Below are 24,494 nucleotides of genomic sequence, written 5' to 3'. Positions count from 1 at the left end.
AGCTGATCTGGGGTCAGTAGCAGATTCCATACTGCCTCTTATTATAATTTAGTACAGCTGATCTGGGGTCAGTAGCAGATTCCATACTGCCTCTTATTATAATTTAGTACAGCTGATATGGGGTCAGTAGCAGATTTCACGCTGCCTCTTATTTTATAATAATTCAACTCTATTTAATTAAACTGATCTGAGGTCAGATTCCATACTGCCTCTTATTATAATTTAGTACAGCTGATCTGGGGTCAGTAGCAGATTCCACACTGCCTCTTATTTTATTATAATTCAGTACAGCTGATCTGGGGTCAGTAGCAGATTCCACACTGCCTCTTATTTTATTATAATTCAGTTCAGTTCATCTGATCTGGGGTCAGTAGCAGATTCCACACTGCCTCTTATTTTATTATAATTCAGTTCAGCTGATCTGGGGTCAGTAGCAGATTCCACACTGCCTCTTATTTTATTATAATTTAGTACAGCTGATATGGGGTCAGTAGCAGATTTCACGCTGCCTCTTATTTTATAATAATTCAACTCTATTTAATTAAACTGATCTGAGTTCAGATTCCATACTGCCTCTTATTATAATTTAGTACAGCTGATCTGGGGTCAGTAGCAGATTCCATACTGCCTCTTATTATAATTTAGTACAGCTGATCTGGGGTCAGTAGCAGATTCCACACTGCCTCTTATTTTATTATAATTCAGTAAAGCTGATCTGAGATCAGTAGCAGATTCCACACTGCCTCTTATTTTATTATAATTCAGTTCAGCTGATCTGGGGTCAGTAGCAGATTCCACACTGCCTCTTATTTTATTATAATTCAGTAAAGCTGATCTGAGATCAGTAGCAGATTCCACACTGCCTCTTATTTTATTATAATTCAACTCTATTTAATTAAACTGATCTGAGGTCAGATTCCACACTGCCTCTTATTTTATTATAATTCAGGACAGCTGATCTGGGGTCAGTAGCAGATTCCACACTGCCCCTTATTTTATTATAATTCAGTACAGTTAAGCAGATCTGGGGTCAGTAGCAGATTCCACACTGCCTCTTATTATAATTCAGGATAGCTGATCTGGGGTCAGTAGCAGATTCCACACTGCCTCTTATTATAATTCAGGACAGCTGATCTGGGGTCAGTAGCAGATTCCACACTGCCCCTTATTTTATTATAATTCAGTACAGTTAAGCAGATCTGGGGTCAGTAGCAGATTCCACACTGCCTCTTATTATAATTCAGGATAGCTGATCTGGGGTCAGTAGCAGATTCCACACTGCCTCTTATTATAATTCAGTTCAGCTGATCTGGGGTCAGTAGCAGATTTCACGCTGCCTCTTATTTTATTATAATTCAGTACAGTTAAGCAGATCTGGGGTCGGTCAGTAGCAGAATTGAACTAAATAATATTATATAATATAACTTTACATTGCTGTGAGGATTTGATTGCATTCAGGTGCATGACAAGAGCATTAGAGGGGTCAGTAGGTCGAATGATTAGGACCCCATCTCGTTCACCCCAACTTCCCAACCTATCCCAAAAGCACTGGATGGAGCACTGCTAGTGCCGCTGCTCCACAGCTCTGCAGGGAGGGGGGGGGCTTTACACCTCTCTAGGCCATTCCTGGCACAGTGCCAACAGGTTCAGGAGTCCTTTTCTATTGGCAGTAGACGAGACAAGCTGTGTGTGCGTGTGCGCACATGCATTTGCACATCTGTGTCAGCAACGCCTTCATTAGGAGGGGTGTCCGCAAATATTTGGACGCCTAGTAGCTCCAGGGTGAAAGTAAAGAAGCAGCCCACGTGTGCATTAGACTTTTTGGAACTGTCGCTTTAGCGAGAGGCAGTTGCGCCGTACGTTGGCGCCGAGTGGGCGGCGTTCATTTGCCACTCCCGCCCTCGGCCGATAAGAGGCGAGGAAATTAGCGTAGCTGTCTGACTCGACTGATTGGAGCTTAATCCGCGGGCCAGATGGCACTGAAACCAGAACAATAGAGTCTAATAGCGCCGTCCTCCCCCAATTCAGCGCTCGGCACTGGGTACATTTTGACAACAGATTGGCAGCAAGTGTGTGATTATCGGATTTTACAAAAACAGCAGCACTGCATTGTACGTTCAGGTCAACACACAGGATAGGAGGTAGGATTTCAGAGAACACTGCATATCCTAATGTCACAAGAAAAGGTTGGCTGTGTTACAAATTAGCCACATTCACATACAGTAAGTATGACCGCAATTTGAGGGTAGCACTTGATTTCAAGGCTGCCTACATAGGGACTTTATAGCACATGCTAAGCGCTATTCACAGAGATGTGACACTGCAGTGACATAAGGTCCCTCACGCTAAGCTAGCATGCATCTGTTATAAAGCATTATTGCTATGGAATGATTGGAATTAGGTCCGATCATTGCAGCATATTAAGTCTATACAAAAGCTGAAGCTGAACCTGAGGTGGACCGTGCAACATGACGATGACCCGAGACACTGCAGGAAATCCATCAAGGAATCGGATTAAGGACGTCTGATCTTCAGTTGAGCCACTAGGAAAGCTGCCACTCGGACTTTAATCCAGAATTTGAACACAAGAACCTCTGTATAGCAACCGTGAAGCATGGAGGTGGAGTTGTCGTGGTTTGGGCTCGGCAAGCTCTCCGTCATAGGATCCAGTATGAGTTCTATATTGGATCAGAGGGGGCTTGAGGAAAATGTGAGATTGCCAGTACAAAAAGTACAGTCAGCCTGAGGTGGATCGTGCAACATGACGATGACCCGAGGCACTGCAGGAAGCCCATCAAGGAATCGGATTAGGTTCAATCATTGCATTGTATTAAGTACAACATATGGACGTCTGATCTTCAGTTCAGCCATACTGAGAGATGAGCCACTAGGAGAGCTGCCACTAGGACTCTGTGAGGATCACTGGTTCGAACCCTGGGGCATACTAAATGAGAACCAGGAGGTCAACCTTGTCAGAGGACTCCTAGACCAAGACCAGGACTTTTGGACAGATGAATCTGTAGTGGAATTGTTTGGGCACAGTAACAGAAGACATGTTCAGTGAAAAAACAACCTACCTCCGCATAGCAACCGTAAGGCATGGAGGTGGATACATCGTAGTTTGGGCTCTGCAAGGTCTTCATCATAGAATCCAGTATCAGCTTTTTAATAGATCATAGGGGGCTCAAGGAAAATATGAGATTGTCTGCCAAACAAGTCTATACAAAAACTGAAGCTGAACCTGAGGTGGACCATGCAACATGACGATGACCCGAGACAATGCAGGAAATCCACCCTGGAATGGCTTAAATAAAAGGAATGGAGGGTTCAGGAATGGTCGATTGGAAGCCAGGATCTTAATCCTAATGAGGACGGTGTTATAAATGGAACAGATGTCATTTAATCTTGCATCATCTTGCGGATGCTGACGTACAGTAAGCCGTTCGCTCAACACCCAGGCGGTGCTACATTGTTCAGTGCTTTTGCATGTGCTAGAACCTCCCCATGTAAGCAGCCTTCGGAATGAGGTGTTACCCACTTTTCCCACCATTCCTAACTCTGTATGATTACAGTGTTGGTTGGTATGCTTTGCCCTCCTTGGTTTGAGTTAAGGTTCTGTGTGTTGTGAGAGATCCACCCTTTCGTAAACTGTTCAGAAAGTTTCACCTCAGAAGGAAAACTCAAATGCTTCGACCCTGGATGAACTATCGACGTGTTTTCATCACCAGATAAAAGAGGCGGCACTCCTTCGGCGCTGAACCATAAAGGGCTCAGAAATGCTAAGAATGCTGAACTTTGTGTGCTGGTGCGCCGTATCACAGGTCAGGGTGTATTCATAGTACATCTGAGCAATGGCCAGCAAATGACTTTACAGCATAATAACGACCAACGTGACCCCGGCCTTCACCTGGAACCGTATCTCTGAGCTTTCCGAGGAATTGTTCAGCCATATATTTCAAAATCTGATCAACTACTTGTATTATACAACATTTAGCTCCGCCCACTAGTCTCTCTCTATATATCACTATAGAGAGAGAGAGAGAGAGATTCTTCAGTATCTAGTAAAGTGGCCAGCGAGTGGAAGCGCAAGGCAGTAGGTGTTTCTAATAAAGTGGCCAGTGAGTGGAGGCACAAGGTAATAGGGTGTTTCTAATAAAGTGGCCAGTGTGTGGAAGCACAAGGCAGTAAGTGTTTCTAATAAAGTGGCCACTAATTGGAATGACAAGGTAATAGGGTGTTTCTAATAAAGTGGCCACTAATTGGAATGACAAGGTAATAGGGTGTTTCTAATAAAGTGGCCACTAATTGGAATTACAAGGTAATAGGGTGTTTCTGATAAAGTGGCCAGAGCAGTATAATATAGACGAGTTTCGCTGCATTTGAGTTGTCCTTCTCGGTGATTTAGTGTGTTCACCACTCCATGACACATATTGTGTGTGTGTGTGTGTGTTTGTGTGTGTGTGTGTGTGTGTGTGTGTGTGTAGAAGTTGTATCTTCATGAACTCAACCTTGTTTGTGTTTTTCTCTTTTCCCAGGTCGAAGCTGCCAGACTTTTTCAAAATGGTGAGCGACCACTACCTTTGACGACGTCATTAATGCTCCTGACCGTCTGTAAAACAATCAGATCCAATCAGATCAATCGATGAAGATGATCGACCTTCCATCTGACCAGCCAGCTTTTTTTTTATTTTTTTTGGGTCTTTTTCCTGTTGTTGCTTTTTTGTTCCTCCTCCCCGACCGAGTCATGTTTTCTTGTAAAAGTATATCCTTGCGTGTTCATTGGCTAAGGAAAAAAAAAAGAAAGAAAACAGAGACAAACGGGACAATTTTATTCCTTCTCCTTTTCGACATTCCCGAATTTTAAAAAAAGGAACAGTAAATCTGTATTATTATTTTTTTGTTGTCGTTGTTTGTTTTATTTTTTTTTATTATTATTTTAGTTTTTTTGGAAAATGTGCAAATGGTTTATGGGGACTCTTCAGACATATCATGATGTTGTAAAAAAAAAAAACGTTAAAAAAACGTAAAAAAAAAAATACGAACCTTGGCAGAGCTGTCCGAGAGCAGCCCACGGAATTTTTAATGGCAATCTCTCCACACTGTGGAAAACTCTTGCAGTTGTGCCTGACTTTCTTTCGGAAAGTCAAAAAGAGAAAGAGTAGATATTTACGTAAAGAGAAGTCAATCCGTTTATCGTGTGCGCGAGAGAGAGAGAGAGCGGGAGCGGAGGAAACGATGGGAAGAGAAAAGCGGAAGTTTTTGGGTGGTGGGGTGAGGAGGGGGGGGGGGGATTTTCAGCCACAACACCACATGACAGGATGGCACGACGTTGGGAAGTTCACGTCCGAATTGTGTAAAGACTCGCAATAATAATGAACTTCTTCTGAAAATTAAGTGGACTTCTGAAGACGGAAGACTTTTCGGGGCGTGTGCGAGAGCGCGAGGGGACGGAAAAACAAAAACAACAACAAAAACGAAACAACCTTTAAACCAGCAAACTCCCGCCCGGACGAGACGACTTCAGAGGGCCTTCCAGCTTTTAAACACCAGGAATTCTGTTCGGAAGCAGGACCAGATCCAGTTCAGGTTGCGTTCACATTACAGTTGTGCTCAGATCAGATTGTTGTAAGAATGTCATGTTATTGTTTGTCATGGTCGCCATGGAAACGTATCCGATCAAATCTAATTTAAAAGATTCCGATTTTTTGTGTTCACACTGGTCTGATTGTTCTACCATGGCAACATATCAGATGCGAGCTAGATCGATCTGATATAGTGGCAGATATGAAATAGGGATCAAATCTGGTTTAAAAAAATATATCATTTGTCATGGTCGCCATGGAAACGTATCCGATCAAAACTTGATCTAGGACCACATATGAAAAGGAAATCAAATCTGATTTGAAAAGATTCCGATTTATTTGTGTTCACACTGGTCTGATTGTTCTACCATGGCAACATATCAGATGCAAGCTAGATCGATCTGATATTGTGGCAGATATGAAATAGGGATCAAATCTGTTTTTTTAAAAATCAGATTTTTTTGTGTTCACACTGATCTGATTGTTTACTTTAGGGTTGCCATGACCATGTATCGATCTGATATAGCAGCAGATATGAAATAGGGATCAAATCTGGTTTAAAAAAATTATTATTTGTCATGGTCGCCATGGAAACGTATCCGATCAAAACTTGATCTAGGACCACATTTGTAAAGGGAAACAAATCCGATTTGAAAAGATTCCGATTTTTTGTGTTCACACTGGTCTGATTGTTCAACCATGGCAACATATCAGATACAAACTAGATCTAGGACCACATATGAAATCATTGGAATCAAATTTGATGTGAAAGAAAATCTGATTTTTCATGTTCACACTGATCTGATTGTTTACTTTCGGGTTGCCATGACCATGTATCGATCTGATATAGCAGCAGATATGAAATAGGGATCAAATCTGGTTTTAAAAAAATCTGATTTTTGTGTTCACACTGAGCTTTTGTGCCACCTTATTTGTCACCATGACAATGAATCAGATGTGTCCCTGATCCAGGACCACATATGAAATGGGAATCAAATCTGATTTGAAAAGATTCCGATTTTTCTGTGTTCATACTGATGCCATCGTTCAGCCGTGACAACATATCAGATACAAACCAGATCTAGGACCACATTTGAGAAGGGATCAAATTTGATTTGTAAAGATTCAGATTTTTTAATGTTCACGCTAATATTTATGCTTACGTTGCCTTATGGTCACCATGGCAATGGATCAAATATGAAGCTTATCTCAACGTATAAAAAGGGAATCAGAGTCTGAATTGAAAAGTTTTCTGTTTTGTTGTGTGTTCACACTGATCTGATCGTTCACCTTCTGATATTGAAGCAGATATAAAATAGGGATCAAATCTGGTTTGAAAAGATTCCGATTTTTTGTGTTCACACTGATCTTTTCTGACACCTCATTGGTCACCATGACAATGTATCAATGTATGAACCTGATCTAAGAGCACATTGGAAAAAGAGGGATCAAATCTGAATTAAAACAATTCAGATTTTTCGTGTTCACACTACTTGGGGACAAAAAAAACACATCCAGGCCAAAAAAAATCAAACAGATTCAAAGCCGAAATGTGAACGCAGACTATTTCTGGACATAGTATGTGCTTTCCGAAAGTGACCACTAGATAGGTTGGTAGGTAAGGATTTGTTGCCCTGGTCTTTGACAATCCATGACTTTCCCAGTTTTCCCGCTTAGCGTCCAGATATTTCCAGAGCTGTAGTGTGAAGGCGAGCTTTGACCACCCGGCTATGTTTATGTGAGGGTTTTGGTTGATTTTAACCTACCCCCCAGTCCACCCCCCCACCCCCCAAGACCACCCTATCCTCGACGGCCCCCTCCCATTCTCCCGGAGATGCAATTTCAAACACGCTACACTTCTACCAACGTGCCTTTTTAGAGTTCATATCATCACACTGCGCGAGAAGGACATTATCAGAATTTTTTAGGATGCAAGCTTAGGGAATTGTTAGTCATTAGGTCTATGCAGTCAGGTGTTTTAACAGCCTGGGATTTAAAAAAAAGTAAAAAGGTTAAAAAAAAAGTATTTTTTTGGATAAACTGTATTTAATGTACTGTATGCCTATATGTAATTAGAAGGCGTGTCCCAGACAGATTCCCCTATCCCATTTTGAGTATTGTAAAAAAAGAAAAGAGAAAAAAAAGAACCCTAATCCCGCCCCCAGCCTAACCTAGCCCCTATTTTATCCGCCACCCACCCTTCTCCCAAACCCCCAAGTCGTGAACAACACGTCTGTTATTGAGCATTGTATCATAGCTATCAGCTTTTTATGAATATTGGCTTGTCCGTGAGCCGCTGTAGTCTTCAGTACAAATGTGTGGTTGTATGTGTTAAAAAAAAAAAAAAAAAAGGAAAAGGAAAAAAAAAGGAAAAATGAAACTTTTTCTCTCTTTTTAATATTTTTCTCTTATCCTTTTGTCTTGTTTCGGGTTTCTCTGTTGGAAAAAAAAAGAAAGGACGAAAGACAGAAAAAGAAAAACCTCGCTCGGCTGTTTCGAGGCGCCACAGCGGCTCTTCTCTTTATTTTTAGGGTTTTTTTTTTGTTTTTTGTTTTTTTTTTAGGTATTTTTTCAGTGGTTTTCCTTATCCAATCAACACGAGGCACTGAAACTGGAAAAAAGTCTATTAGAAAATCAATATATATAAATGTAGAAGTATATACAATATATAAAAAAAGAGAAGTGTCGTTTTTGGGGGTCATTTTTTGCTGAAAGGAGAGTTGGATGGGGTTTGTTTTTTGTTTTTTTGGGGTTTTTTTTATTTAGAACTTTTTTCCCATCTCTGACGCCGGGCTGAAGCTTCCGGAAAAAAAAAAAAAAAACAGAAGTCAGGATCGCCTCGCCAACAACAAAAAGACAAAAACAAAACATGTGCCGGAAGACTCTGCAGGACGATAAGGGACCCCCTTATGCCCCAACCAACCCCACAGGCCAACCTCCAACCTACCCCCCGCCCCCTCCCCCCGGGCTGGCTGAGGAAACACAGACATTTGTAAATTTTATGCAACAAATGCAAACTTAACCATTATTTTGAAAATTGTGTATGTAAAAGTTATATTTTTACATGTAGACTGTTGTTATTTTGTGTTTAGATAATACGTTGTACCAGTTTCTGTTTGTTTTTTTTCTCCTTTTTTTGTTAAAAGGCGGAAAAAAAGTAATCCAGTGTGTGTTTGAAAAAAAACAAAAAAAAAACAAAAAACAAAAATGTGTTGCAATGAAAAACTGTAGTGAGATCAAAAGCTTCGGAATCATTTCTTTTTCAAAAAAAACTAAAAAACAAACAAACAAAAAATGATTATATTTCTGGGAACATTTTTGTTTGTTTTTTTTCTGCAGGGGTGGTGATGGTGGGAGGGACGGGGCTACGAGGGGGAGGGGTCTGGAAAACAGAAAGGTATATTATGTTGATTTCAGTCTCCATGATCATGACATTGCCATGTTTAATTGTACTTTTTTGATGAAATGTGTAAATAGTCAGGGTTTGTGTAATCTTGGTCAGGTGATAACTACGGACACGGTCCGATCCGATCTGATCCGAACTGAACCCCGGCTGGTCTTGGCCGGGGTGCTGAAGTGAGTCACTCGATTGCATCGGTGTGTGTCAATAATCAGCTCTTGCATTCCCGCCCTTTTTTTATTATTACGATCAAATTTTTCCGTAAAAAAGTTCTTAAGCACGAAACCGCCGGAACGGTGCGAACGTTGTCATCGTTTGTGGTGCTTCGAAGCTATCAGGCGGCGCTCCTCCCACCCCGTCGTTCTCCGACAGGCTGCTCAAAGGACGTCTCTCGCTCACCCGTCTTGTATTTGGAAGGCTTGCTAGCGTTCTCACTGCTCTCTCTCTCTTGCTACATGTCCAAAAGGTTGCCAACGGTCGATGCATCTCACCCAGCTTGTTTACGTAGAATTTCCGTAAATCTGTTTTCTCGCACAGTTGTTCGGATTGTACGTATTAGTTCTTGGAATACCACAGAGTAAATGTTTGCCATGTCCGTACAGTATTCTTTTGGGATAACACCAGTAGAATCGCCACTGACTGGATGTCATCATCGGTCATTGGTACCATCGTTGATTAGATTGATTCATGGCCAGCACCTAAATGCACCAATAGAAAACCTGAAAACGACCACTGGTGTCCACTGCCAGGTTAACAGGGTCAAATTTCGCCACTATGTTCAGTCCCCTTATGATTGTGAGTTTCCTAGGTTTTGTTCCTCAAACCTCAAGGATATCGCAGGTCTCTGAAAAAAAAACTGTAATTCCTAACAAATTCATTACAATTCCATTTGTCTTCAGTTGTATTCCAGCGAATAGCGGCGCTTGTCATTCAGATTGATTATGCAACCTGTACACATCCGGTCTTCCATACGCTTCCGTTTGTACTCTGCCTAGTTTCCACATTCAGAGAGCTCCTGAGATTGTAAGCAGCCAAATAAAAATAAAAATACAATTTTTTGGACATTTTACTTTTGAAATTTAAAATTTTCATGTGAAAGTTTTTCATTTCAATCTCGAGATTACGTTTTTAATTTGCTTTTATCTTTAAAATTTGCTTTTAATGGGAAATTTTATTTTTAAAAATTTTTTTTTTTTTAACTAAACTTAATTTCCTTTATTTAATTTTTTTAATAAAATGAAAAAGTCAAATTTGTTATTCTATGTTTAAAAATGTGGTATTTTTGAAAATTTAAAAAATTGAAAAGTCAGGAGACGGTGTTTATACCGCGAAGCAAAAAAAATCCAAAGCAAGCTCTTTGCCGTCCTGCATCCGCAACAAATAAGCACAAAGTGTTCACCTTTGGCTGACTGGAAAATGCTACATACAAAATTGGTATATAACTATAAATCAACAGGGGGCACCATGGCAACCTTTTTTGGGTAACCTGATTATTATTATTATTATTATTATTATTATTATTTGTTTTTTCCATTCTTATGTATTTGTTAAGTCATCCATGTGCAGTGGTTTCAAACATGTTCATTTCAGAGTATTATAGTCATATGTAATGGTGAAAATATATAAACTGTGGCCTTTTTTTATTCTTCTTGTTACTTGTGATGCAATTAAGTGAAGAAAAAAAAAAATACAGTAAGCAGAGAATTACCATGTACCAGTGCCTGGCTTTTTGTTATAAAGCTTCTTTTGTCTAGTGCTCTTTTTGCTAAGAAAATAGACTAGCGCTAAGAAAATATCCCTATTACGGAAAAAAGAACAACTAAATTTAAAAACGACAAATTATATTTGGCTTATTTTTTTGCAGGGGCAATCCTTTTGTACCAGGAATATTGATGGAAATAAATAAATAAATAACTGAAGAAATAAATAAAGGGTCAAATGTTGCAACCGAAGGCGTATTCCCCTTTGCAGGTTTTTTGGAATCATTCACAGTAAAACAGGAAATATCTTTGTTACTTTATTTTACTATTTAATGACGTTATTTTAGCCTGTGTTGTCGAGACAAAGGTGTCGTTCGCGATGGGGTTCGGTCGGAGGAGCAGGGGGGAGGAGTGGATCCATTAAAGCCTGAGCAGTGATTCACAACGTCAAACTAAGGGGAAAAAAACTACAGATACATCTTCTTTTCCAAACGTGTGGCTGTGTGCCTCAAGCCTTTCATTATTATTATTATTATTGTTGTTTTTTTTCATGTAATTTTTTGGTGTGCGTTCTCGTTTTTATTCCTTCGTTTCTTAATTATTGCTTTTTTTGTTGATTTTTCTTTTTTATTTCAATTCCGTTTGTTATAATTATTGTTGCTGTTATCGTTATAACGTTGTTTTGGGTTTTTATTTTTCAGACTAGTATCCGTGTCTAAAACAGATCGTGTGCTGGAGTTTTTCTCTTCAAGCCAGCTCATCCTTGGCCATTGCCTGTTGGTTTTCATCTTGTAGTTACTCGATGAAGTCATGTACATGACCGTTCTGTAGCAATAAATGTGCCATTTTTATAACCTACTGCTCACATGATTCATGATTCATTTTTTATTGGGCCCTCAGCACATGTTATAGTTCACAGAAGTGTAAGTCTTTAAGTTCAGGGCTTAAAACGTGAACATAAGCGTAAAATACTGTACTTTACTGTATAGAGTGTAAATCAAATACAATATTTATTTAAACAATAATTTCAATAATAAAATACATTAATAACTATAATATTATGACTTCATAAGAAGATATTTGTTGATACAGAATCATTCATAGTTGATACTGAATAGTTTATAGTACACACTGAATAATTCATACTGAATATTGAATAAATCATAGTAGGTAATAAATAATTTGATAAATTAGATTTATAGTGGATACTAAATTACTTATAGTAGATACTGCATAATTCATAGTAGTTGCTGAATAATTTATACTAGCTACTGAATCATTCATAGTAGACAGTGAACAATTGTTAGTAGATACTAAAAAATAGTAGATACTTTAATAATTACAGTGAATACTAAATAGTTGTTGGTGGATACTAAATTACTTAAAGTAGATACTAAATAATTCATTGTGGATACTGATTTACTGGTAGTGGGTACTGCGTAATTCATAGAATTTGCTGAATAATTCCAACTGAATACTGAATAATTTATAGTAGATAAACAAATTGTTAGTAGATCCTACAATTATAGTGGATACTAAATTACTTATAGTAGATACTAAATAATTCATTGTGGATACTGAATTACTTAGCGGGTACCGCATAATTCATAGAAGTTGCTGAATAATTCATACTAGATACTGAAAAGCAATTAAAACTAATTGTTTTTCCACTTTTATGTATTTGTTAGTGGTGTTCCTGAATAAGTCATAGGGTTACCAACAATTCATCATTCTTACTATTTAGTAATGCTATGTAGCTTGTAATGTAATTACTGAATAATTCATAGTGCATAAATAATAACCAAATCATTTTTAGCAGTCATTAAATATTGCATCATAAATATTTTTAAAGTTTAATTCAGTAGATAGTAGATGCTGATGGTAGATACTGAATAATTCAAAGTAAATGCCAAATAATCTATATCAATTCTACTCCATAATAAATAACTGTTTGGAGATGATCATTAGTAAGTAGTGCTTACTGGTATTCATATTTCAAAGTCATAGGAATACCTAAAATTCATTATTGTTATTAAATTATATGTAGTAATCCTACCAGTCACTGAATAATGAATAATAAACACTGTATAATTCAGTAGATGGTAGATACTGAACAATTTAAAGTAAATGCTGAATACTAAATGATCCGATGATAGCGAATATCAAATCATTCAAAGTAAAAACGGAATAATTCATAGTGAATTCGGAATAATTCATAGTAGATTGTTCATAATTCAGTATATTCTACCTAAATTATACTGGATACTGAATACTTTCTAGCAGAAACTGATTCATTTATACTGGATACTGGATTATTTGTAGTATTTACTGAATCATTTAAAGTAAATACTGAATAAAAAAAGTTATAGTAGATGAATAATTCATTTTGGAATTCAATTGTAGATACGAAATAATTCTATTTTTGCGGTATTTTGGAGTAAATACTAATTCCTTCGCAGTGGATATTCAATAATTCAGCTTTTGATTTTGAGAAAATGACCTCACATCCTTGTCATGCTTCATGTCATGCCTTAATTGAGGGTTTTATATTAAACAGATATACGCTCTGAATGCCGTGGAGCTCATGGAGCTCGTTCTAATGGAATGACTCACGACGAATACTTCGAGAAGGAACGATCCTGTGATGTCCGTGCTCATCACTCCATCCCACATTCTCTCAATTGTGTGGAAGTGATCTCATAGAACAGGCCTCCAGGTGGGAACTGAGATGACGTCCCTACTTTGCTCTGCAGGATGGGCGCTGAGTCAGCGCACAAACACACCTGGCGTCGTTCACCTGTCTAGCCCCTGTCTCCGCTCTCGCTGCTCAGGATGCCACAGCCATCCGTGGCCGGAAGCCCCAGAGGGCTTCCCCTCTCCCCCCCTCCCCCATCACTCGGCTCTAGTGTTGAGCTCCAGGGGCCTTATGTTAGGGCCAGTTTGGGGGTGCTAGCTTGGGGTGTTTATTTGACCACACAACAACAGCTCGGAAGAATGTGTTTGTGGGCGGAGCCTGGATACACGGCTTAGAGTTGCTAAGCTGGTTGGATTTTTAGCCCAATTGAAAAACTGTTAGCCACGATCACACTCCCTACAGTGGCATGCATACACAGTACACACACCAGGGATGCCTCATGCCGCAGCTATACACGCACACACACACACACACACACACACACATGCACTGCCTGTTCAGTACAATAGCCTGAGGGTCCAAGGGTAGTAGCGTACACCCTCCTGTGTTACACAATGTTGGGCGCAGTAGGAACACATACCAAAGTCAGAGTTCTGCAGCGCTTTTTTTAGCCAATCAGAAACGCCGACCAATCAGACGCCCGCTATCCGCATTCCCTATGAGGTCACTGAGACCCAGAGAGGTTTCAGACCTCTAAAACCTTTTAGAAACTATACACTGTATGTCCAAATATTTGTGGCCACCCTTTCTAATGAATGCATTCAGCTTATTTAAGTCACACCCACACACAAATACACACATGTAGCTTGTCTAGGCCCTGTAGAGACGTACTGCCAATAGAATAGGACTCTCTGGAGCACATAAACAATTTTATTGGCACTAGGTCAAATGCCAGGCGTGGGCTAGAGGGGTATAAAGCCCCCCAGCATTGAGCTGTGGAGCAGTGGGAAAACTGGGTTCTCTGGAATGATGGATGGTGGAGCTCCATCCAATACGTTTGGGATGAGTTGGAGAGTTTGGGGATGATGAAGTGGGGTGGTGGTCATCCAACATCCAACGTCCGCAATCAAATCCTCACAGCAATGTTCCTCCACAGTCTAGTAGAAAGCTTTCTTCTTCCCTGGACAGTAGAGACAGTTACTCCAACAAAAGCCCTGATTTTAGAAGAAACAATGACTGGTCATGTGTCCCAATACTTTTGTCCACACAGTGTATAAACTGGATAAGCCACAGCGATTATTATTTAGGCAATTTTACCATAGAAAAATGCAGAGAGTTCACCTGTCAAAATCCTGCCTCCCGGCATATTTCTACTGTTAGTCTCATCTATATGCATCCATTAGACAATACACTGTTCTATAATAACACCAACACACTGTCCCCATCAGACTTAACACACTGTCCCCATCAGACTTAACACACTGTCCCCATCAGACTTAACACTTAACTGTCCCCATCAGACTTAACACACTGTCCCTATTACACTTAAAACACTCTCCCTATACACAATGCCTCTGAATACTTCCCACAGTGTCCCCATTAGACTTAACACACTGTCCCCATCAGACTTAACACACTGTCCCCATCAGACTAAACACACTGTCCCCATCAGATTTAACACACTGTCCCCATCAGACTTAACACACTGTCCCCATTAGACTTAACACACTGTCCCCATCAGACTAAACACACTGTCCCCATCAGACTTAACACACTGTCCCCATTAGACTTAACACACTGTCCCCATCAGACTAAACACACTATCCCCGTCAGACTTATCACTTAACTGTCCCCATCAGACTAAACACACTGTCCTCATCAGACTTAACACACTGTCCCCATCAGACTTAACACACTGTCCCCATCAGACTAAACACACTGTCCCCATCAGATTTAACACACTGTCCCCATCAGACTAAACACACTGTCCCTATTACACTTAACACACTGTCCCCATCAGACTTAACACACTGTCCCCATCAGACTAAACACACTGTCCCTATTACACTTAAAACACTCTCCCTATACACAATGCCTCTGAATACTTCCCACACTGTCCCCATTAGACTTAACACAGTGTCCCCATTAGACTTAACACACTCCCCTATTATACCTAACACAATGTCTCAATGATACCTAACACAATGTCTCCTTTGGAGCTAACGCAATGTCCCTAAATACTTGACACTATTCCCATCAGACTTAACACACTCCCCTATTATACCTAACGCAATGTCACTAAATACTTGACACTATTCCCATCAGTCTCAACACACTCCCCTAGTATACCTAACACAATGTTTCTATTATACCTAACACAATGTCTCCTTTATACCTAACACAATGTCTCTATTATACCTAACACAATGTCTCCTTTATACCTAACACAATGTCTCTATTATACCTAACACAATGTCTCTATTATACCTAACACAATGTTCCCATTATACCTAACACAATGTCTCTATTATACCTAACACAATGTCTCTATTATACCTAACACAATGTCCCCATTATACCTAACACAATGTTCCCATTATACCTAACACAATGTCTCTATTACACCTAACACAATGTCTCAATTATACCTAACACAATGTCTCCTTTATACCCAACACAATGTCCCCATTATACCTAACACAATGTCTTTATTACACCTAACACAATGTCTCCATTATACCTAACACAATGTCTTTATTACACCTAACACAATGTCTCCATTATACCTAACACAATGTTTCTATTACACCTAACACAATGTCTCTATTATACCTAACACAATGTCTTTATTACACCTAACACAATGTCTCCATTATACCTAACACAATGTCTTTATTACACCTAACACAATGTCTCCATTATACCTAACACAATGTTTCTATTACACCTAACACAATGTCTCCATTATACCTAACACAATGTCTCCATTATACCTAACACACTGTTTCTATTACACCTAACACAATGTCTCCATTATACCTAACACGTTTCTATTACACCTAACACAATGTCTCCATTATACCTAACACAATGTCTCCTTTATACCTAACACAATGTCCCCATTATACCTAACACAATGTTCCCATTATACCTAACACAATGTCTCTATTACACCTAACACAATGTCTCAATTATACCTAACACAATGTCTCCTTTATACCCAACACAATGTCCCCATTATACCTAACACAATGTCTTTATTACACCTAACACAATGTCTCCATTATACCTAACACAATGTCTTTATTACACCTAACACAATGTCTCCATTATACCTAACACAATGTCTTTATTACACCTAACACAATGTCTCCATTATACCTAACACAATGTTTCTATTACACCTAACACAATGTCTCCATTATACCTAACACAATGTCTCCATTATACCTAACACACTGTTTCTATTACACCTAACACAATGTCTCCATTATACCTAACACGTTTCTATTACACCTAACACAATGTCTCCATTATACCTAACACAATGTCTCTATTACACCTAACACAATGTCTCTATTACACCTAACGCAATGTCCCTAAATACTTGACACTATTCCCATCAAACTCAACACACTCCCCTATTATACCTAACACAATGTCTCCATTATACCTAACACAATGTCTCTATTACACCTAACACAATGTCTTTATTACACCTAACACAATGTCTCCATTATACCTAACACAATGTCTCCTTTATACCTAACACAATGTCCCCATTATACCTAACACAATGTCTCTATTACACCTAACACAATGTCTTAATTATACCTAACACAATGTCTCCTTTATACCCAACACAATGTCCCCATTATACCTAACACAATGTCACTATTACACCTAACACAATGTCCCCATTATACCTAACACAATGTCACTATTACACCTAACACAATGTCTCCATTATACCTAACACAATGTTTCTATTACACCTAACACAATGTCTCTATTATACCTAACACAATGTCTTTATTACACCTAACACAATGTCTCCATTATACCTAACACAATGTCTTTATTACACCTAACACAATGTCTCCATTATACCTAACACAATGTTTCTATTACACCTAACACAATGTCTCCATTATACCTAACACAATGTCTCCATTATACCTAACACACTGTTTCTATTACACCTAACACAGTGTCTCCATTATACCTAACACAATGTTTCTATTACACCTAACACAATGTCTCCATTATACCTAACACAATGTCTCTATTACACCTAACACAATGTCTCTATTACACCTAACGCAATGTCTTTATTACACCTAACACAATGTCTCCATTATACCTAACACAATGTCTCCTTTATACCTAACACAATGTCCCCATTATACCTAACACAATGTCTCTATTACACCTAACACAATGTCTCTATTACACCTAACACAATGTCTCCTTTATACCCAACACAATGTCCCCATTATACCTAACACAATGTCTCCATTATACCTAACACAATGTCTCCTTTATACCTAACACAATGTCCCCATTATACCTAACACAATGTCTCCTTTATACCTAACACAATGTCTCTATTATACCTAACATAATGTCCCATTTTACCTAAAGCAATGTCTCTATTATACCTAACACAATGTCTCTATTACACCTAACACAATGTCTTTATTACACCTAACACAATGTCTCCATTATACCTAACACAATGTCTCCTTTATACCTAACACAATGTCCCCATTATACCTAACACAATGTCTCTATTACACCTAACACAATGTCTTTATTACACCTAATACAATGTCTCTATTACACCTAACACAATGTCTTTATTACACCTAACACAATGTCCCCATTATACCTAACACAATGTCTCTATTACACCTAACACAATGTCTCTATTACACCTAACACAATGTCTCCTTTATACCCAACACAATGTCCCCATTATACCTAACACAATGTCTCCTTTATACCCAACACAATGTCCCCATTATACCTAACACAATGTCACTATTACACCTAACACAATGTCCCCATTATACCTAACACAATGTCTCTATTACACCTAACACAATGTCTTTATTACACCTAACACAATGTCTCCATTATACCTAACACAATGTCTCCTTTATACCTAACACAATGTCCCCATTATACCTAACACAATGTCTCTATTACACCTAACACAATGTCTCTATTACACCTAACACAATGTCTCCTTTATACCCAACACAATGTCCCCATTATACCTAACACAATGTCACTATTACACCTAACACAATGTCTCCATTATACCTAACACAATGTCTCCTTTATACCTAACACAATGTCCCCATTATACCTAACACAATGTCTCCTTTATACCTAACACAATGTCTCCATTATACCTAACACAATGTCTCCATTATACCTAACACAATGTCTCCTTTATACCTAACACAATGTCCCCATTATACCTAACACAATGTCTCCTTTATACCTAACACAATGTCTCCATTATACCTAAAGCAATGTCTCTATTATACCTAACGCAATGTCCCTAAATACTTGACACTATCCCCATCAAACTCAACACACTCCCCTATTATACCTAACACAATGTCTCCATTATACCTAACACAATGTCCCCTATTATACCTAACACGTCTTCTTTATACCTAACACAATGTCCTCCAAATACCTAACACAACACACCTAACACTGTCCCGTAACAGCCAGCATGCTTCTCTATATACCCAACACGCTGTCCCATCAGGCACCACACTGAACACGGTGGTCCTGTAATGTCCACTGTATGCCGTGACTCCCCAGCTTTAAACAGGGACATTCAGAACTGACCGGAACCTCAAATGGACCTTTAGGTACATTTTCCCACCCACTGCCGGGCGCAGTGAAAGGAGCCTGGATGAACGGTCTGGCCTCTGCCCAAAGATCACATTCCTCCCATAGCTGCATCAGTCCACTTCTCCAAATATGGAGAGGGAGTAAAGGCACCCTCATGAAAGCCGGGGTGGGGAGGGGGGGGGGGGGGCGTGGAGAGAGAGAGTGAGTGTGTGTGTGTTTGATCACGGCAAGCCTTGCGGACTACATTTCCCACAATCACCGACGCCGCGTCACTGCGCCACGCCCACGTTCCCCACAGGTAAACTCAGAGCACACGCGCGAAGAGAAGGGGAAACTTGAGACGCTGAGCACGCGGCAGGAGCATCACCTCTGACAGGTAACGGTGGTCGTTAAGGAGCTGCTCTATGGGTGGGTGGAGGTTGGGGGTTCTCCTGTGGAGTGTTAGCTAGGCTAATTTACTACAGATAATATGTGGTGGTGGAGGTGGTGGTGGTGCTGCTGGTTGTTCCTAAGGGTTCCTATGTTCCTGACCTGGGGGCTATGGGATGTTTTGGAGATCTGCTCATAATGTAGATAACATCATCCATGGTAGTGCTGTGGTGGTCCAGCTCCCGGACTGCTTCACTGCTCCTCAGACAGTCTACCACCCCTCCTCAGCTCCTCAGCTCCTCAGAAGTTCTGCAGGAGCTTCAGGGTCTCAAAGCTACTCTTTCAGAGCACTACCAGCATGTCTATCACTTTTATGGCCTGAAATTAATAAGTGATTAGAAGCTGTGGGATGTGATGTCATCATCACCATCACCATCACTGTCAGCGTCAGCGTAGCTGGCCAAAGTCTGTGTGTTGTTGGCATCCTGTTGAACAGTCCACGTCTGATGTGTGAGTGTGTTGAGGTTGATGTCTTGAAGGGGTTCGTCGTACAACCTACAGCAGTCCTGGCACCGCTGGAGATACCAGAGGAGATATTGGTACCAAGTGCGCTGAGTTTAATCCGGTATGAATCTGCGGTGTGTGTAATTTGTGTAGTTGGACAGTAACGTGTGGAGCTGGACCGATGTTAATGCTGTTTGGTCCAGCAAGAATAGATCATACACTCTGACTAACACCGGTGAAGTGACTTGAATCCAGTATGAATTGATTCTACTCTTCTGACTAATGCTTTTGGAGTTCATTTTAATCCAGTATGAATTGATTCTACTCTTCTGACTAATGCTTTTGGAGTTCATTTTAATCCAGTATGAATTGATTCTACTCTTCTGACTAATGCTTTTGGAGTTCATTTTAATCCAGTATGAACTGCACTAGGTGTGTAATTGTCAGTTCAGTCCAGTGTGTATTTATTTTGAAGCTATCTAATTCCAGTATGAATTTATTTTGAAGCTATTTAATTCCTGTATGAATTTATTTTGAAGCTATCTAATTCCTGTATGAATTTATTTGGAAGTCATCTTATTCCAGTATACATTTATTTTAAAGCTATCTTATTCCAGTATGAATTTATTTGGAAGCTATTTAATTCCTGTATGAATTTATTTGGAAGCTATCTTATTCCAGTAGGAATTTATTTTGCTATCTTTGCTATCTGGCTTGATTTTACAATCTTATTATAATTTGTGGTGTTATTTTAAACCAGTATGAATCTGTAGTGTATAGTTTTCAGTCTGACAGCAATAACTAAGGAATGGTTTGAGTCCAGTATGAATCGGCAGGGTGTGCTGTATTTACAGTCTGACAGTAAAAACTACTTGGTGTTTTTTGTAACTCTGCAGTGCGTGTGGTTTAAAAGCATAACAGTAATAACTGCTAAGTGGTTTTAGTCCAGTATGAATCTGCAATTTTTTCTTTTTTTGTTTCTTTGTTTTTTTAATGGCAGTATGAATTTGTAACAGTAATAACTTCGGAATGGTTTTAGTCCAGTATGAATCTGTAGCGTGTGTAGTATTTACAGTCTGACAATAAGAACTACTTGTTTTTTGTTTTTTTAATTCCAGTATGAATTTGTAGTGTAGTGTAGTTGTGTAGTTTTTACATTCTAATAGTAATTTATATGGATTTTTAATTGCCCAGTATGAATCTGTAGTGTGTGTGTAATTTAATAGCACAACAGTGATAACTGTGGAAAGTTTTAGTCCAGTATGAATCGGCAGGGTGTGCTATACTTACAGTCTGACAGTAAAAACTACCTGTTCTATTTTTAACTCCAGTATGAATCTGTAGTGTGTTTAGTTTTCACAGTCTAGCAGTGATCGCTACCGAATTACTGTAATCCAGTATGAATCTGCAGTGTGTAAAGTAATAACTGCAAAGTGCTTTTAGTCCAGTATGAATCTGTAGTGTGTGTAGTACTTACAGTCTGACAGTAAGAACTGCTTGTTGTTTTTTGTTTTTTTTTTAATACCAGTATGAATCTGCAGTGTATGTAGTTTTTACATTCTAATAGTAATCGTCACGGAATGGTTTTAGTCCAGTATGAATCTGCTGGTTTTATACTATTTACAGTCTGAAGGTAATGACTACTTGGTGTTTTTTGTAACTCCAGTATGATTCATCAGTGTGTGAAGTAATAACTGCAAAGTGCTTTTAGTCCAGTATGAATCAGCAGTGTGTGAAGTAATAACTGCAAAGTGCTTTTAGTCCAGTATGAATCAGCAGTGTGTGAAGTAATAACTGCAAAGTGCCTTTAGTCCAGTATGAATCAGCAGTGTGTGAAGTAATAACTGCAAAGTGCTTTTAGTCCAGTATGAATCAGCAGTGTGTGAAGTAATAACTGCAAAGTGCCTTTAGTCCAGTATGGATCTGCAGTGTGTGAAGTAATAACTGCAAAGTGCCTTTAGTCCAGTATGAATCAGCAGTGTGTGAAGTAATAACTGCAAAGTGCTTTTAGTCCAGTATGAATCTGCAGTGTGTGAAGTAATAACTGCAAAGTGCTTTTAGTCCAGTATGAATCAGCAGTGTGTGAAGTAATAACTGCAAAGTGCTTTTAGTCCAGTATGAATCAGCAGTGTGTGAAGTAATAACTGCAAAGTGCTTTTAGTCCAGTATGAATCTGCAGTGTGTGAAGTTTTCACAGTTTGGCAGTAATCGCTACGGAATGACTAAAATCCAGTATGAATTAGTAGTTTGAGAAGTAATGACTGCGAAGTGGTTTTAGTCCATGAATCAACCAACCACAGCAACCGCCTGGGACACATAGCAACCTTCTGAAATACCAATAAATCCTCTGGGAACACCATAGCAACCACTTGAAATATCATAGAAACCAGCATAGCAAAATCATAACACCCAATTAAGCAACACCTTAGCCACCGCCTAAAAGTACCATTGCAACCACCAGAAAACACCTTAGCAACCACCTGAAATACCTTAGCAACCGCCCTACCAACCACCTTGATGGAGCACCATCATTCCAGAGAGCTCAATGCTGGGGGGGCTTCATACCCCTCTAGGCCACGCCTGGAGTCCTGTTCCATTGGCAGGACTTCTCTACATGCTCCCGTACTGAGGCATTAAATTTGCCCTTAAAGACGCTCACATATCGGATAATACCCACATATTTCATATCAAAATGTTCAGAACGATCTCAGCTCTCTCTGTAATGAGACCGCCGGTGACCTAGAGCATCATGGGAAGAGATATTTGGACCCTAAACCTGAAAAATTTAGGTCTGATTTTAGAGATTCGTCATATTTCCTTTAAAAACAACTTTACTCAAGTGGACGAATTGATTTGGTGCTTGAAATGAGTTCACCAGGGTCTTAGCTTCACAAAAGCAGTGAAATGTATGAAAAAAATACAAGCGGCGAGAGGCAGCATCCATTGGTCAGTCTCCCACAAACCTGAAGACGGACACAAGATTCCACCAGTTAAACACGGCGAGAGGCAGGAGACGAGGGTCTCGACTCGTCTTCCCAGCCTTGTGACTCTGGATGTGAGTCACGTACGATCAGAAAACAAGCTGCAATTGAAAGGGCGGCGCCTACAGATTCAGGAAACGTTCATTTCTGTGTTGTATTTTTGCAAAGATATTTATAGAAATGCAGAGAAACCTCGTATTTGACGCACCGGCATGTTCGTAGGCCCCCGGAGGTGTTAATTAGGTAGCATTCAGTAGTGTCTGTAAAATTACAGTGGCTGAGAATCCTGCGGCCGCTTGTTTACTGTAAACTTTAACCTTTAGTGATGGATTCGCTCTGAGGAGGGTATATGGTTGGTTAGTCATCTAAGGTGGGAAATGGCCTTCAGCAGTCACCGGTTCTTCAGAGCTACCATTCAGAAACACTGGGCATGTTTACCAGCACTAACTCCACACACACACCTACCATTGTCCTGTTCGGCTTTCAACCTTTTCAACCACTTGACATCTATAATAGCTACTTGTGTGAGTGTGTGTCTGTCTGTGTGTGTGCCAAGCCCTCCCTGATACCAGCATTACTTCTACCTGAGCTATGCAATAAATAAGTGAGAGCAACAGTCATAGAAACGTTATGCCATAGATGTGGAAACATTCCTGACCCGCTCGGTCACATCGGGCCCCGTGAGGCTGCTTCCACTCCCTCTCCTTTCCCTCTTCAGACACTGTGCTATTGTTGTTGGCATTACCAGCACAGGCTTAAGTAGCCGGACGGCCCTTCTAATGAACGAGTTCAGGGTGCACCCATCGCTGACACAGTCGTCCACACTGAGCTTGTATAATCTCCGTACAAGCAGCTGCACATGAGCCTAAGGTCACTTTGCCCCATGGCAAATGTGGGTTAGAGGGGTATAAAGCCCCCCAGGGTGGGACTGAGGACCAGTGGAACTGCGTTCTCTGGTGTGACGGAGTGTGATGCGCGCCATCCAGAACCTTTGGGATGAGTTGGAATGGAAGAACTGGTCATCCAACATCAGTACCCGGCCTGAGCTGATGCTCCCAAGAGGCTGAATGCAATCAAATCCTCCCACCCACAAGCTCTGGGCGTAGGAAACGGCGTTCCGACGACCAGACATCGAACAGCTCGGCCGGAAAGTGATCTGATCCCAAACATATGAGCTCATCTGTCAAGCATGGCGGAGGTAGTGGCTGTCCAATCCAATGGCATGACATGGTGTTCAAAGCCAGAAAATGACCAGGCCCTCCTTACTTGAAGGCAGTGGTCAAAACTTGGTTAGTAAATGTGTACCTTCGGTGTACCTTCAGTGAAATTGCCTTTCCAGCACTATGTGTACTCTGTATACCCTAAAGGGCTAGCTGTAATTAGCATTTTTAGACACAGTAGCCTATCCCCCTTTACCACACAGGACGTATAGAAGTCTCGCTGTGC

The 24,494-nt window shown here is 39.9% G+C and overlaps 1 protein-coding gene across 9 annotated transcripts in view; it reads left to right on the top strand.

Moving 5' to 3' along the window:
* LOC140539458 (transcription factor 4-like) overlaps nucleotides 1-6,909 on the top strand; it is a 240,173-nt gene extending 233,264 nt beyond the window's left edge. For all 9 annotated transcript variants that reach the window (XM_072662171.1, XM_072662170.1, XM_072662175.1 and 6 more), the window contains one exon: nucleotides 4,536-6,909. In XM_072662171.1, the coding sequence (XP_072518272.1) occupies nucleotides 4,536-4,584 (49 nt within the window). In that variant the 3' untranslated portion in view covers nucleotides 4,585-6,909. The remainder of the gene's footprint in view (nucleotides 1-4,535) is intronic.
* Nucleotides 6,910-24,494: the final 17,585 nt, after the last annotated feature.

This window comes from Salminus brasiliensis, chromosome 18 (genome assembly GCF_030463535.1).
Source record: "Salminus brasiliensis chromosome 18, fSalBra1.hap2, whole genome shotgun sequence".
In the NCBI taxonomy this organism is placed as follows: domain Eukaryota; kingdom Metazoa; phylum Chordata; class Actinopteri; order Characiformes; family Bryconidae; genus Salminus; species Salminus brasiliensis.
Note: the sequence above shows the minus strand (reverse complement) of the source record. Positions and strands in the feature narration are given on the sequence as shown.